This window comes from Dysidea avara, chromosome 11 (assembly GCF_963678975.1).
Source record: "Dysidea avara chromosome 11, odDysAvar1.4, whole genome shotgun sequence".
Classification (NCBI taxonomy): domain Eukaryota; kingdom Metazoa; phylum Porifera; class Demospongiae; order Dictyoceratida; family Dysideidae; genus Dysidea; species Dysidea avara.
Window position 1 is genome coordinate 15,978,921 of NC_089282.1, and position 14,001 is coordinate 15,992,921.

General features: G+C 39.6%; 1 protein-coding gene across 3 annotated transcripts in view; it reads right to left on the reverse strand.

The window, feature by feature from the left end:
• Positions 1-14,001, reverse strand: part of LOC136239413 (uncharacterized) — a 249,491-nt gene that overhangs the window by 97,935 nt on the left and 137,555 nt on the right. For all 3 annotated transcript variants that reach the window (XR_010693453.1, XM_066030144.1, XM_066030142.1), the window contains exon 20: positions 10,610-10,756. Coding sequence is in view for 2 of the 3 variants with exons in the window: in XM_066030144.1 (XP_065886216.1) it covers positions 10,610-10,756 (147 nt within the window). In the remaining variant the exon portion in view is untranslated. The remainder of the gene's footprint in view (positions 1-10,609; positions 10,757-14,001) is intronic.

Here is a 14,001-nt window from a genome sequence, read left to right on the forward strand (position 1 = left end):
TATCTATCAAGACACACGATAGTGTGTCATGCGGCCCAAGAAGCCAGCACGCACACCGTGGGTATATTGACAGGAAGAAAGAAAAAGTCATTTTCACACTTTTGTATCTCGGTGATCCCTTATTCGATTGGAACCAAATTTGCTATAGAGTTGCCCGCCAGCTAGGGGAGTCTGCATACCAAATGTGAAGGAAATCACACCAGCCATTTCTGAGATACAAGCTGCCAAAGTTTCACTTTTTTTCTTCTTCCTGTTTTCGCACGCTTGCAACAATTGCTATAAAATGCAAACGCGTACTCCGATCACTTTGAAATTTAGCACACAGAAAGGGAGTTCACAGGAAAATTCTAGCATCAAATTTGGTGTAAATCTGATCTAATCAAAAACAGCCAAGCTGTAAGAAAAGGTGCTGCCCCCAAAAAGGCCATGGTGAAAAAAGATGTGAAATCCAAGGTGGTGGCCAAGAAATGGTTGTGATGGTAGGTTAATGGTTAAATTTTAATAACGACAATTCAGGTGAATTTGGTGCCAAGACCAAGCGGCACAAAATTCACCTGACTTGTCGTTATTAAAATTTAACCATTACCCTACCATCACAGCCATTTCTTGGTCGCCACCTTGGATTTCACATCTTTTTTCACCATGGCCTTTTTGGGGGCCGCACCTTTTTTTACAGCTTGGCTGTTTTTGATTAGATATCACCTCTTTTTGTATTTGTATACTGCAAAGCTGGCCTATGGCTGGCTTTGGGGCTTTTTAACCCATGTGTTTTTTTCTTTACCACAGGAAGAAAAAAAGAAATTAAAGAAGATTTTTAATACTTCAATTATTTTTGATTTTATTTTATACAAATTATATACATATATTTATTACATGCCCATTATTCCCCACAGGATATTTTTTTGCAGCTGATCTCTCTACTGGGTGACTTAAAATATAGCTGAACTATATACAGGATGGTTTCTTTGTAGCTGAACTCTCTACAAGGTGACCTCTTCTAGCTGATTTCTCTACAGGGTTATTTGTTTCTAGCTGAACTCTCTACAGCTAGGTTATTTGTTTGCAGCTAAACTCTCTACATCCATGGTGGTTTCTTTGTAGCTGAACTCTCTACATGATGGTTTCTTTGTAGCTGAACTCTCTACAAGGTGACTTCTTCTAGCTGAACTCTCTACAGGGTGATTTCTTTGTAGCTGAACTCTCTACATGATGGTTTCTTTGTAGCCAAACTCTCTCCAAGGTGACCTCTTCTAGCTGATCTCTCTACAGGGTGATTTGTTTCTAGCTGAACTCTCTACAGGTGATTTGTTTGCAGCTAAACTTCCTACATGGTGCTTTCTTTGTAGCTGAACTCTCTACATGATGGTTTCTTTGTAGCTGAACTCTGTACAAGGTAACTTCTTCTAGCTGATCCCTCTACAGGGCGATTTGTTTGTAGTTGAATTCTCTACACCGTAATTTGTTTGAGGCTGAACTCTCTACATGGCAGTTTCTTTGTAGCTGAACTCTCTACAAGGTGACTTTTTCTAGCTGAACTCTATACAGAGTGATTTATTTGCAGCTGAACTCTCTACATAATGGTTTCTTTGTAGCTGAACTCTCTACAAGGTGACTTTTTCTAGCTGAACTCTATACAGAGTGATTTGTTTGCAGCTGAACTCTCTACATGATGGTTTCTTTGTAGCTGAACTCTCTATAAGGTGACCTCTTCTAGCTGAACTCTTTACATTGTGTCTAGTTTCTAGCTGATCTCTCTACAGGGTGATTTGTTTGCAGCTGAAATCTCTACAGGGTGATTTGCTTGTAGCTGAACTCCTTACATTGTGTCTAGTTTCTAGCTGATCTCTCTACAGGGTGATTTGTTTGTAGCTGATCTCTCTACAAGTTGATTTGTGTGTAGCTGATCTCTCTGCAGGTTAATTTGTTTGTAGCCGATCTCTCTACAGGGTAATTTGTTTGTAGCTGAACTATCTATAAGGTGATCTGTTTGTACCTGATCTCTCTGCAGGTTAATTTGTTTTAGCTGAACTCTCTAAAGGGTGATTTGCTTGTAGCTGAACTCCTTACATTGTGTCTAGTTTCTAGCTGATCTCTCTACAGGGTAATTTGTTTGTAGCTGAACTATCTATAAGGTGATCTGTTTGTACCTGATCTCTCTGCAGGTTAATTTGTTTTAGCTGAACTCTCTAAAGGGTGATTTGCTTGTAGCTGAACTCCTTACATTGTGTCTAGTTTCTAGCTGATCTCTCTACAGGGTGATTTGTTTGTAGCTGATCTCTCTGCAGGTTGATTTGTTTGTAGCTGAAGTCTCTACAGGGTGATTTGTCTATAGCTTATCTCTCTACAGGGTGATGTTTTGTAGCTGACCTCTCTTCAGGGTGATTTGTTTGTAGCTGATCTCTCTACAAGTTGATTTGTGTGTAGCTGATCTCTCTGCAGGTTGATTTGTTTGTAGCTGAAGTCTCTACAGGGTGATTTGTCTATAGCTTATCTCTCTACAGGGTGATGTTTTGTAGCTGACCTCTCTTCAGGGTGATTTGTTTGTAGCTGATCTCTCTACAAGTTGATTTGTGTGTAGCTGATCTCTCTGCAGGTTGATTTGTTTGTAACTGATCTCTCTACAGGGCAATTTGTTTGTAACTGAACTCTCTATAAGGTGATTTGATCTCTCTGCAGGTTGATTTGTTTGTAGCTGAACTCTCTAAAGGGTGATTTGCTTGTAGCTGAACTCTCTACAGGGTGATTTGTTTCTAGCTGATCTCTCTACAAGTTGATTTGTGTGTAGCTGATCTCTCTACAAGTTGATTTGTGTGTAGCTGATCTCTCTGCAAGTTGATTTGTTTGTAGTCGATCTCTCTACAGGGTAATTTGTTTGTAGCTGAACTGTCTATAAGGTGATTTGTTTGTAGCTGATCTCTCTGCAGGTTGATTTGTTTGTAACTGATCTCTCTACAGGGCAATTTGTTTGTAACTGAACTCTCTATAAGGTGATTTGATCTCTCTGCAGGTTGATTTGTTTGTAGCTGAACTCTCTAAAGGGTGATTTGCTTGTAGCTGAACTCTCTACAGGGTGATTTGTTTCTAGCTGATCTCTCTACAAGTTGATTTGTGTGTAGCTGATCTCTCTACAAGTTGATTTGTGTGTAGCTGATCTCTCTGCAAGTTGATTTGTTTGTAGTCGATCTCTCTACAGGGTAATTTGTTTGTAGCTGAACTGTCTATAAGGTGATTTGTTTGTAGCTGATCTCTCTGCAGGTTGATTTGTTTTAGTTGAACTCTCTACAGTGTGATTTGTTTCTAGCTTATCTCTCTACAGGTTGATTTGTGTGTAACTGATCTCTCTACAAGTTGATTTGTTTGTTGCTGATCACTCTAAAGATTGATTTGTTTGTAGCTGAACTCTCTGCAAAGCGTTTTGTTTGTAGCTGATCTCTCTACAGGGTAATTTGTTTGTAGCTGACCTCTCTGCACAGTGACTTGTGTGTAGCTGAATTCTCTAGAGAGTGATTTAATTGTAGGTGAACTGTCTACAGGGTGCATGACTTGTTTATAGCTGAAATCTCTTCAGTGTGACTTGTAATGTTCTGAATCTCTACAGTGATATAATTGTAGCTTATCTCTCCACAGGGTGACTTGCTTCTTGCTGAACTGTCTATAAGATTAACTGTTTGCAGCTGAAGTCCCTACAGAATTACTTGTAATGTAATAGAATTGTATAATGGAGTAAATAAATTAGCTGAATGCTCTATTAGGGTGACTGTTCTATTAGAGTATCTCGATCTCGCATTTGTTACACGGAGTTGGCTTTCGAATCATAACTCAGTGGTTTGTAATCCAATTCTTCTATACTACTGCAAGAACTTTCTATGAAGATTATTCCAGCTATACACCGATTTTCATCTCATTGCTGTTAGCGGTTTGCCTAGTAGGCGTGAAAACTAATACTTTTTTATTACTAAAAATCGATCGCGTAATTGTGATACAAGTTGGGTTTTGTATCATATCTCCGTGGTCTTAATCTCGATTACTTTCAAACCACCAGAAGGCACTCCTACGATGGTTACTCCATCTACATAGCAATTTTCAACTCATTCCATGAAGCGGTTTACCCTGTAGTCGTGACAACAAATCGATCTTGTTTTACCCGAATAATAGGTAATAACTCCTGAGCCATTCATTGGATTTGTATCAAATTTGATGCTAGGATTCGCCTTTGGACTCCCTTTCTGTGTACCAAATTTCAAGGCGATCGGAGCACGCGTTTGCGTTGTATAGCAATTTTTGCAAGTGTGCGAAAAAACAAAGGAAAAAAAATTAAGAAAAAAAACGAAACTTTGGCCGCTCATATCTCGGAAATGGCTTGAGTGATTTCCTTCAAATTTGGAATGTAGACTCCCCTAGCTGGCGGACAACTCTGCAGCAAATTTGGTTTCAATCGGATAAGGTATCACCGAGATACAAAAGTGTGAAAATGACGTTTTCTTTCTGTCAATATACTCACGGTGTGGCACGCCGGCTTCTTGGGCCGCACGACACACTACCGTGTGTCTTGATGAATGGTTCGAGAGTTATGTCCGATTATTCGCGTAAAACAAGATCGATTTGTTGTCACGTCTACAGGGTAAACCGCTTCATAGAATGAGTTGAAAATTGCTATGTAGATGGAGTAACCATCGTAGGAGTGCCTTTTGGTGGTTTGAAAAGAATCGAGATAAAGACCATGGAGATATGACACAAAACCCAACCTGTGTCACAATTACGCGATCGATTTTTATGAATAAAAAAGTATTAGTTTTCACGCCTTCTAGGCAAACCGCGTAGAGCAATGAGTTGAAAATCGGTGTATAGCTGGAATAATCTTCATAGAAAGTCCTTGCAGTAGTACAGAAGAATCGTATTACAAACCACTAAGTTATGATTGGAAAGCCAACTCCGTGTAGCAAATGCGAGATCAAGATACTCTAATAGAACAGTCACCCTAATAGAGCATTCAGCTAATTTATTTACTCCATTATAGAATTCTATTACATTACAAGTTATTCTGTAGGGAGTTCAGCTGAAAAAAAGTTAATCTTATAGACAGTTCAGCAAGGAGCAAGTCACCCTATAGAGAGTTCAGCTAGAAATATATTGCTGTAGTGATTCAGAACATTACAAGTCACACTGAAGAGAGCTCAGCTATAAACAAGTCATGTGCCCTGTAGAGAGTTCAGCTACAAACAATTCACTCTGTAGATGTTCTGCTACAAACAAGTCTTCGAGCAGAGAGTTTAACAACCAAAATCCACCATGTAAAGACTTCAGCTTTACTAACAAGTTACTCTGTAGAGAGATCAGCTAGGAACAACAGAGGAGAGCTCAGCTAGAAAATGTCACCTTGTAGAGAGTTCAGCTGCAAACAAATCACACTGTAGAGAGATCAGATAGAAGAAGTCACCTTGTAGAGAGTTCAGCTACAAAAAAAAACCTGTAGAGAGTTCAGCTGCAAAAGAATCACCTTGTAGAGAGTTCAACTATAACCAACTCACCCTGTAGAGAGATCAGCTACAAAGAATCCATCTTGTAGAGAGTTCAGCTACAAACAAGTTACCCTATAGAGAGATCAGCTAGAAACAAATCATCCTGTAGAGAGTTCAGCTACAAACAAATCACCCTGTAGAGAGTTCAGCTACGAAAAAGATCACTGTGAAGATAGTTCGGCTATAAGAAGTCACCTTGTAGAAAGTTCAGCTACAAACAAATCACCATGTGGAGAGATCAGCTAGATACAAGTTACCTTATAGGGATCAGCTACAAACAAATCACCCTGTAGAAATATGTGTCAATCACAATGTAGAGAGTTCAGCTAGAAACAAGTTACTCTGAAAAGAGTTCAGCTACAAACAATGGGAGTTTCAGCTACAGTTCAGTTATGTATAAGAAGTCACCTTATTACCTACAGTATGATTATCTTTTATTGTTAAATATACAAATATTTTAATCAGACAAAGAACTGTACACAACATTTCTTCCTTGCTCCACAATCCTGCAGAAAAGAAAAAAAACAAGTTAGAAGAAGCACCAAAGCCAGTTAACAACTGGCTTTGTGGCTTGCATTACAAAAAGAAGTGATATCTAAACCAAAACAGCCAAGCTGTAAAGAAGAGTGTGGCCCCCAAAAAGGCCAGGATGAAAAGAGATGTGAAATCCAAGGTGGCAGCCAAGAAATGGCTGTGATGGTAGGTTAATGGCAAAAAAATTTAATTACGATAATTCAGGTGAATTTGGTGCCGAATCCTAGTGAGGAGGCACGCAAATTCACCTGAATTGTTGTAATTAAAATTTTTACCATTAACCTACCATCACAGCTATTTCTTGGCCGCCACCTTGGAGTTCACATCTTTTTTTCATCCTGGCCTTTTTGGTGGCCGCACTCTTTTTTTACAGCTTGGCTGTTTTGGTTTAGATATAATTACTTTGGGGAAAGGGCAACTGAGGAAATCATTGGAGTAGGGAGTATTAACTTTTATACAAGCCAGTCAGATAAACATTGTGGATATGGCACAAATATCCAATACAACACTAGACAATGCCAAACAAAGGGCAGGCCAACTTTATCGATGCCGTTCCTTACTATCAGAGTGAGATGAGTGTACTTTGTAAAAATCTTGGATTCATCCAATATTAGAATACGGCAACATCGGGAGCTGCCAATACTCATTTGTGTCAACTTGTTATTTGCATGTCTCACATTGAACAGACTTTGTCATTTGCTTTTCAACCCCTCTCTCAATGTCTACATGTAGCAATTATGGGACTGGGTTTGTCATTTAATAGCTGAAGAGGAATTGGGACTTACCTACTTACTGTTCACAGTTGTGTGTTTTGTGATTATCCAACTCATTGCAGATCTCCTCACCTTCACTCCTGGGACCAGCTGAACATCTACATTTTATCAACCCCTGTAATTTTAGAACACTAGATAGATTTAAATGCAGGCCTTCCAAATGACATGATTTTGCAAGAGGAAGCTTCAGGCTGGTGTACCGTGGTAAAAGACATCCAGCATTTTTTATGTAACTGAATGTCCTAATAATGTCACTCACAGTGTCATGTGTGTGGAAACGAACAGATCATGCTCATGCTCATGCTCAACCACCATGTAGAGAGTTCAGCTGCAATAAAAATCAATCACTCTGTAGAGAGTTCAGCTAGAAGAAGTCACCTTGTAGAGAGCTCAGCTGCAAATAAATCACCCTATAGAGAATTCAGCTACAAACAAATCACCCTGTAGAGCGTTCAGTTACAAAGAAACCAGGGTTCAGCTGCAAAAATATCAATCACTCTGTAGAGAGTTCAGCTAGAAGAAGTCACCTTGTAGAGAGTTCAGCTGCAAATAAATCACCCTGTAGAGAATTCAGATACAATCAAATCATCGTGTAGAAAGATCAGCTAGAAGAAGTTACCTTGTAGAGAGTTCAGCTACAAAGAAACCACCATGTAGAGAGTTCAGCTGCAAACAAATCACCTGTAGAGAGTTCAGCTAGAAACAAGTCACCCTGTAGAGAGTTCAGCTAGAAGAAGTCACATTGCATGTAGAGAGTTCAGCTACAATGAAACTCCCATGTAGAGAGTTCAGCTGCAAACAAATCACCCTGTAGAGAACTCAGCTACAAACAAATATGTCCTGTAAAAAGATCAGCTAGAAGAAGTTACCTTGTAGAGAGTTCAGCTACAACGAAACCACCATGTAGAGAGTTCAGCTACAAACAAATCACCTGTACAGAGTTCAGCTAGAAACAAGTCACCCTGTAGAGAGATCAGTTAGAAACAAGTCACCTTGTAGAGAGTTTAGCTAGAAGAAGTCACATTGTAGAGAGTTCAGCTACAAAGAAACTACCATGTAGAGAGTTCAGCTGCGAACACATCACCCTGTAGAGAATTCAACTACAAACAAATCGCCCTGTAGAGAGACCAGCCAGAAACAAGTCACCCTGTAGACAGATCAGCTAGAAGAAGTTACCTTGTAGAGAGTTCAGCTGCAAACAAATCACCCTGTAGAGAATTCAACTACAAACAGATAACCCTGCAGAGAGTTCAGCTAGAGTCAAGTCATCCTGTAGAGAGAATCCTGTAAAGAGTTCATCTACGTACAAGCAGATCACCCTGTAGAGAGTTCAGCTACATTTCAAGTCACCCAGTAGAGAGATCAGCTGCAAATTATCCTGTGGGGATTAATTGACATGTAATAAATATAATATGCTCTCTTTTTATATTATGAACTCTTGATATATGCATTATATATATATAATTTGTACATTTACTGATAAAATCAGAATGATTTAAAGTATTTATAAAATCTGCTTCATCTTTTTCTTTTTCCTGTGGTAAAGAAAAATATATAGGTTAAAAAGCCCCAAAGCTGGCCATAGGCCAGCTTTGGGGTATACAAATACAAAAAGAAGTGAATTCTAATCAAAAACAGCCAAGCTGTAAAAAAAGGAGTGCGGCCCTTGAAAAGGCTATGGTGAAAAAAGATGTGAAATCCAAGGTGGCGGCCAAGAAATGGCTGTGATGGTAAGTTAATGGTAAAAATTTTAATAACGACAATTCAGGTGAATTTTGGTGCCGCTTGCACTCTTTGTTTACAGCTTGGTTGTTTTAGATTAGATACAAATTATACAATTAATTATTATGAAGTCACCACATTTCACTTAATCTACAAGATAGGTTCACGTTCATACCTGAAGCATGCATATTGATTTCAATTCATGCTGCTACATGAAAGGCTAGCTTTTTAAACCTTATTTGTGACCAGCTGAGCAAAAACTTTACTTGTTTGCATTTTTGCAAACTTCATTTTATGACTTTTGTGTTGTCTAGAGGGAAAACCAAAGGGACTTTAAAGTTTCAACCTTATCTGTTAAGTACTGTTAGAGTTATAGCGATAGACAACAAGAAGAGCAAAACAACCAATTTATACAGTTCCTATACGAGAAAATAATTACAGGAGGTTGTTTGATTAATCGTACATCTCAATTGCAATGGGCTACAGACTTGGGACTTCTATCATTCTATTCACCATGAACTGGGGCATTCATCAAGGTATAGCTTTTGACTTAAATACACCCATGATATTAAGCAAGAAGGCTGTTCAAGCTTAGAAACAGCAATGATAAAGGTTAGTTTTAGCACAATGTAAACGAACACACATTTGCTTCATGGTACAGAAACAAAGATAATTTTACTCTCCATGAAGTGGTGAATCCATTGGTAATTAATTTTAGATATATCAATTTGAGTCTTCCTTCACCATTTACTGAAGTGATTAAAACACGCATAAAATTATTTTTGTAGCATACATTTTTTACCCAATATATTTCAATGGCATTTACAGAATTATGCAAACAAGTCAGGTTTTCACCCAGCAGGTCACATTTTATCCCTAATGCATGTTTGTTTTATTTACTGTGATATGGTATGTAGGTTTACACTGTATTGTCTCTATGCCCACACCAAGGCATGTTAACTTCAATTTATTGTGCACTCATGCACATACACTACATTACACAAACACAGACACACACACACAAACACACACACAAACACACACACACAAACGCACACACACACACACATGCGCACACATGCACAATCACACACACATACACATACACACACACTGCACACACACACACACACATACACACACACACTCACACACACACACACACTCACACACACACACACACACACACACACACACACACACACACACATATACTGCACACACACACACACACACACACACACACCACACACACACACTCTCTCACACACACACACACACACACACACACACAAACACACACACACACACATACACACACACACACACCACACACACACACACACTCTCACACACTCACACACACTCTCACACACACACACACACACACTGCACACACTCACACACACACACACACACACACCCACACACACACACACACACACACACACACACACACACACACACATACACACACACACTCACACACACACACACACACACACACACACACACACACACACACATATACTGCACACACACACACACACACACACCACACACACACACTCTCTCACACACACACACACACACACACACACACACACAAACACACACACACACACATACACACACACACACACCACACACACACACACACTCTCACACACTCACACACACTCTCACACACACACACACACACACTGCACACACTCACACACACACACCCACACACACACACACACACACACACACACACACACACACACACACATACACACACACACACTCACACACACACACACACACACACACACACACACACACACACACACACACACACACACACACACACACACACACACACTGCACACACTCACACATACACACACACTCACACACTCACACACACACACACACACACACACACACACACACACACACACACACACACACACACACACACACACACACACACACACACACACACTTAATTCAAAATCAGTACAAGAAATCAGCATGCACCCTATACCATTAAGCACATAGATTTGATGCACATACTTTTGGTGATCCTGTTTGTTGAATATTCCACCCATCCACTTGTTCTGTGGGCAAACTTAACTGGAGTACTTGACCACTCTTAACAGCTACACTGTAACTCTCTTCATTTTTAATCATTTTAGCATTCTTGTATCTCTCCTCAATAGTCTAATTCGATGTAATGAATAAATTTATTATTGTATACATACAACTAAAAATGCAATCAAATTGATCACACAGTACAATAGTACTATATAGCGGCTCACATTTTCTCACAAAATAATGAAACTAGTCTCACAATACCTTCAAGGCACCTTGACAGTATATATGAAGTTAAATATATTAAACATACAGAAGCAGGTGGCACAATCCCCAAAATATAAGAATCAGGAAAAGAAATGGGTCTCTAATTAGAGCAGCACATACGCAGTACCATGTGCCCAACATAGTTCCAACCAGTTACACCTGTGGCATCAAATCTTCAAGATGAGTACTTGTAGCTCCTGCCTAAGAAGAGGAGAATCATTGCCCTTACGAACACTGAATACTGTGAACACCAGTAGTAAGTGAGGAGCTTCGTCATGGGGAACAGCCACCTCAAGGAACAAACATTCTAGACAGGACGACAACACGGTACTGACAAAAAGCAACATTCCAACAATTGTAGTCACCATCAGAGACACGTCTAGATGTGAAAGTGATATTATGTCAACAGTTGCTCACCTACCACGCTCAACATCAGTGGGGATGGCTCCGATACCCCCCAGATGCACCACCAACAGCTCCGCCTCTTTTCACGTCATCGGATACTCCCAGGAATGCACATCCCATGGCAGTGGACGAGATGCAACTTTAGGAACCAAATAAGTAACAGTTAACACAAGTATAGGTAAGACACGCAGTGCTAGGATTCTTCAGTCGATGAACAACCTGAAGGAATGACGTAATAATCACCGAGGCCCTCTACCTATTTAGAGAATGGCTCGAAGAAAGGATGTTGTGTTTAGTGCTGCTGCTGCTAAGAATGAAGTATTCGTTAGTCCTTCTCTGATCAAACAGTTCGATCCTTCGCATGCAATTCCTGTGAAGTTTCAAATAGGATGGGAAGAACTGATGGGAGTTCCAGTCAACCCATCACATTATACAAGACTGTTGGCACCAGCTATCATAAGCAACGGAGGATACAATGACCTGGATCCCGAGATGGATGCGTTGTTGGTTGAAGCCTCTCAGTGGGTTGAAAGTGAGCTGATATCTTGGGAGAACGACGAGAATGATTGTCGAAAGCTTAGCCGTTTTGGTCGACCACAAAGCGATGCTGATATTAAAAAAGCTAAAGAAAGCCGTGTTCCAAAGAATATTTGAAAAACATCAGTTGGGCTCAGCAAGTTTGGCAACAGTGGACCACAGAACGTCTACAAAGAACCGTGGAAAACGATGGTAGCTGCGATTTAGTGTTAGATGTGGATTTAGTGCTGGATGTGGACATTAGAAAGGTAGATGAGTAACACAGCTATTAATCACTGGTTGCAACGATTCGTGCTAGAAACAAGGAAGAGTAACGGGGAACATTACTCCCCTGACAGCTTGCACCAGATATGCTGCGGACTACAAAGAGCAATCAGAGCTGTTGGTAACACTGATATTAACTTTTTTATGGCAAGGAATTCACACCTTTTCACAAGCTAATGGATGGCGAATTAAAGAGACTGAATGGTACTGGTAAATATGTGTACAAGAAAAAAGCTGATATCATTATAGCTGAAATGGAGGGGATTTTGTGGAAAAATGGATTGTTGGGTGATCACTCACCACAGGTGCTGGTGAATACGTTGGCATATTTAATAGGGCTCAGCGATACTGCCATTTTAGTATCAAGATCAATACTAAAGCCACTATTCACGATACTGAATAGTTCACGATACTTACAAATAAGTCGATCATAGCTGGTGCTACATAGTGTATTGCTCAGCATTCCTGAAGGAAGTCCTTATAGGGGATAGCAAACTAGCCATTATCATCCTTGTTTACAGTAACAGTTATTGTAACACATGCTTTGAGGTTGTTATGGTGTTCACACCTCTCTGCAGGGGAAACCAGATGGGTGGACTTTATCATTTATAAGGATTCTTAGCCTAGTACTGCATAACAAATGGATTCTTAATGACAGTAATGTACAGGCATGGTATCATGATAGTTAATAACAAAATATCGCAATATTGATACTTTCAAAATATCGCGATATATCGCTAAAACGGTAGTATCGCTCAGCCCTAATATTTAATGGGGTTGTGGTTTGTACTTAGAAATGGTGATGTCCATCGAAGACTGAGACATTATCCATTGCAGGTTAAACTGGTAGAGCCCCTCAATAGTACAGCTTACCTTCACTACAAACAAGATATCTCAAAAACAAACCAGGGGGGACTGAAACATCGCAAGCTAACTCCAAAGGAAGTGGTACACCATGCAAACAAGACCAATCCAGAGCGGTGTTTGGTTCGTCTATATAAGCTATACAATTCGCTGTGCCCAAAGAACCATCTACAAAATGCGTTTTATCTTACACCCACTGGTAACCCAGAAGAAGCAGATTGCTGGTACAAAACTGTCCCTATTGGCCATAATAAGCTAGCTGAAGTGGTACCAAGATTAATGAGGGATGCTAATATTCAGGGATGTTATACTAATCATTCACTGAGAGCAACATCAACCACTAGGATGTATGACGCCAATTAGATGAGGCTACTATTATGAGTAGGACAGGACATCGTTCAGTAGATGGTGTCAGAGCGTACAAGCGGACAACCACTGTATTGCAAGAATTGTCATCTGCTATTCTAAATGGTGTGACATCAGGGGATGCCAAGGAAGAGACTACTACATCAAGACAGGCTAAAGAAGAGAATGCAACAGTTGTCAAGGAAGAAAATACTATGCCAAGGGAGGCCAAGGAAAAGAATGCAAGCAGGTATCCTCAAATGGACTTTGCACTGCTTGAAGGTACTTAGTTTACTAATTTGTTAAGCTGCTTTACTGTAGTTGTGCCCAGTTATACTGATAGTAAAATGTCAGTAACTTTAAGTATATGGAACATAATTGTTTTACTAAGTTTTAAACTCTCAGTAAACATCAGTGAATGCAGGTTTACTGAAAAGCTACTAAAATTCCAAACAATTAACTGTTCCATATACTGGGGATATACCACTCTAGTAAACTAAGAAACTTCAAGCAGTGTTGGTAATGCTACAAACTTCACAATTAACTTTAACTTTAATACAAAGTAGGTATATACCTAAAACAATGTTAGTTACTTTGTTTTGCAAAGGTGTTATTATGTCATTATTATTAAGTGTTTGTGATGAAATAAATACAGTCTGAACTAGCTATGTGTGTGAAACCGTTTGGGAAGC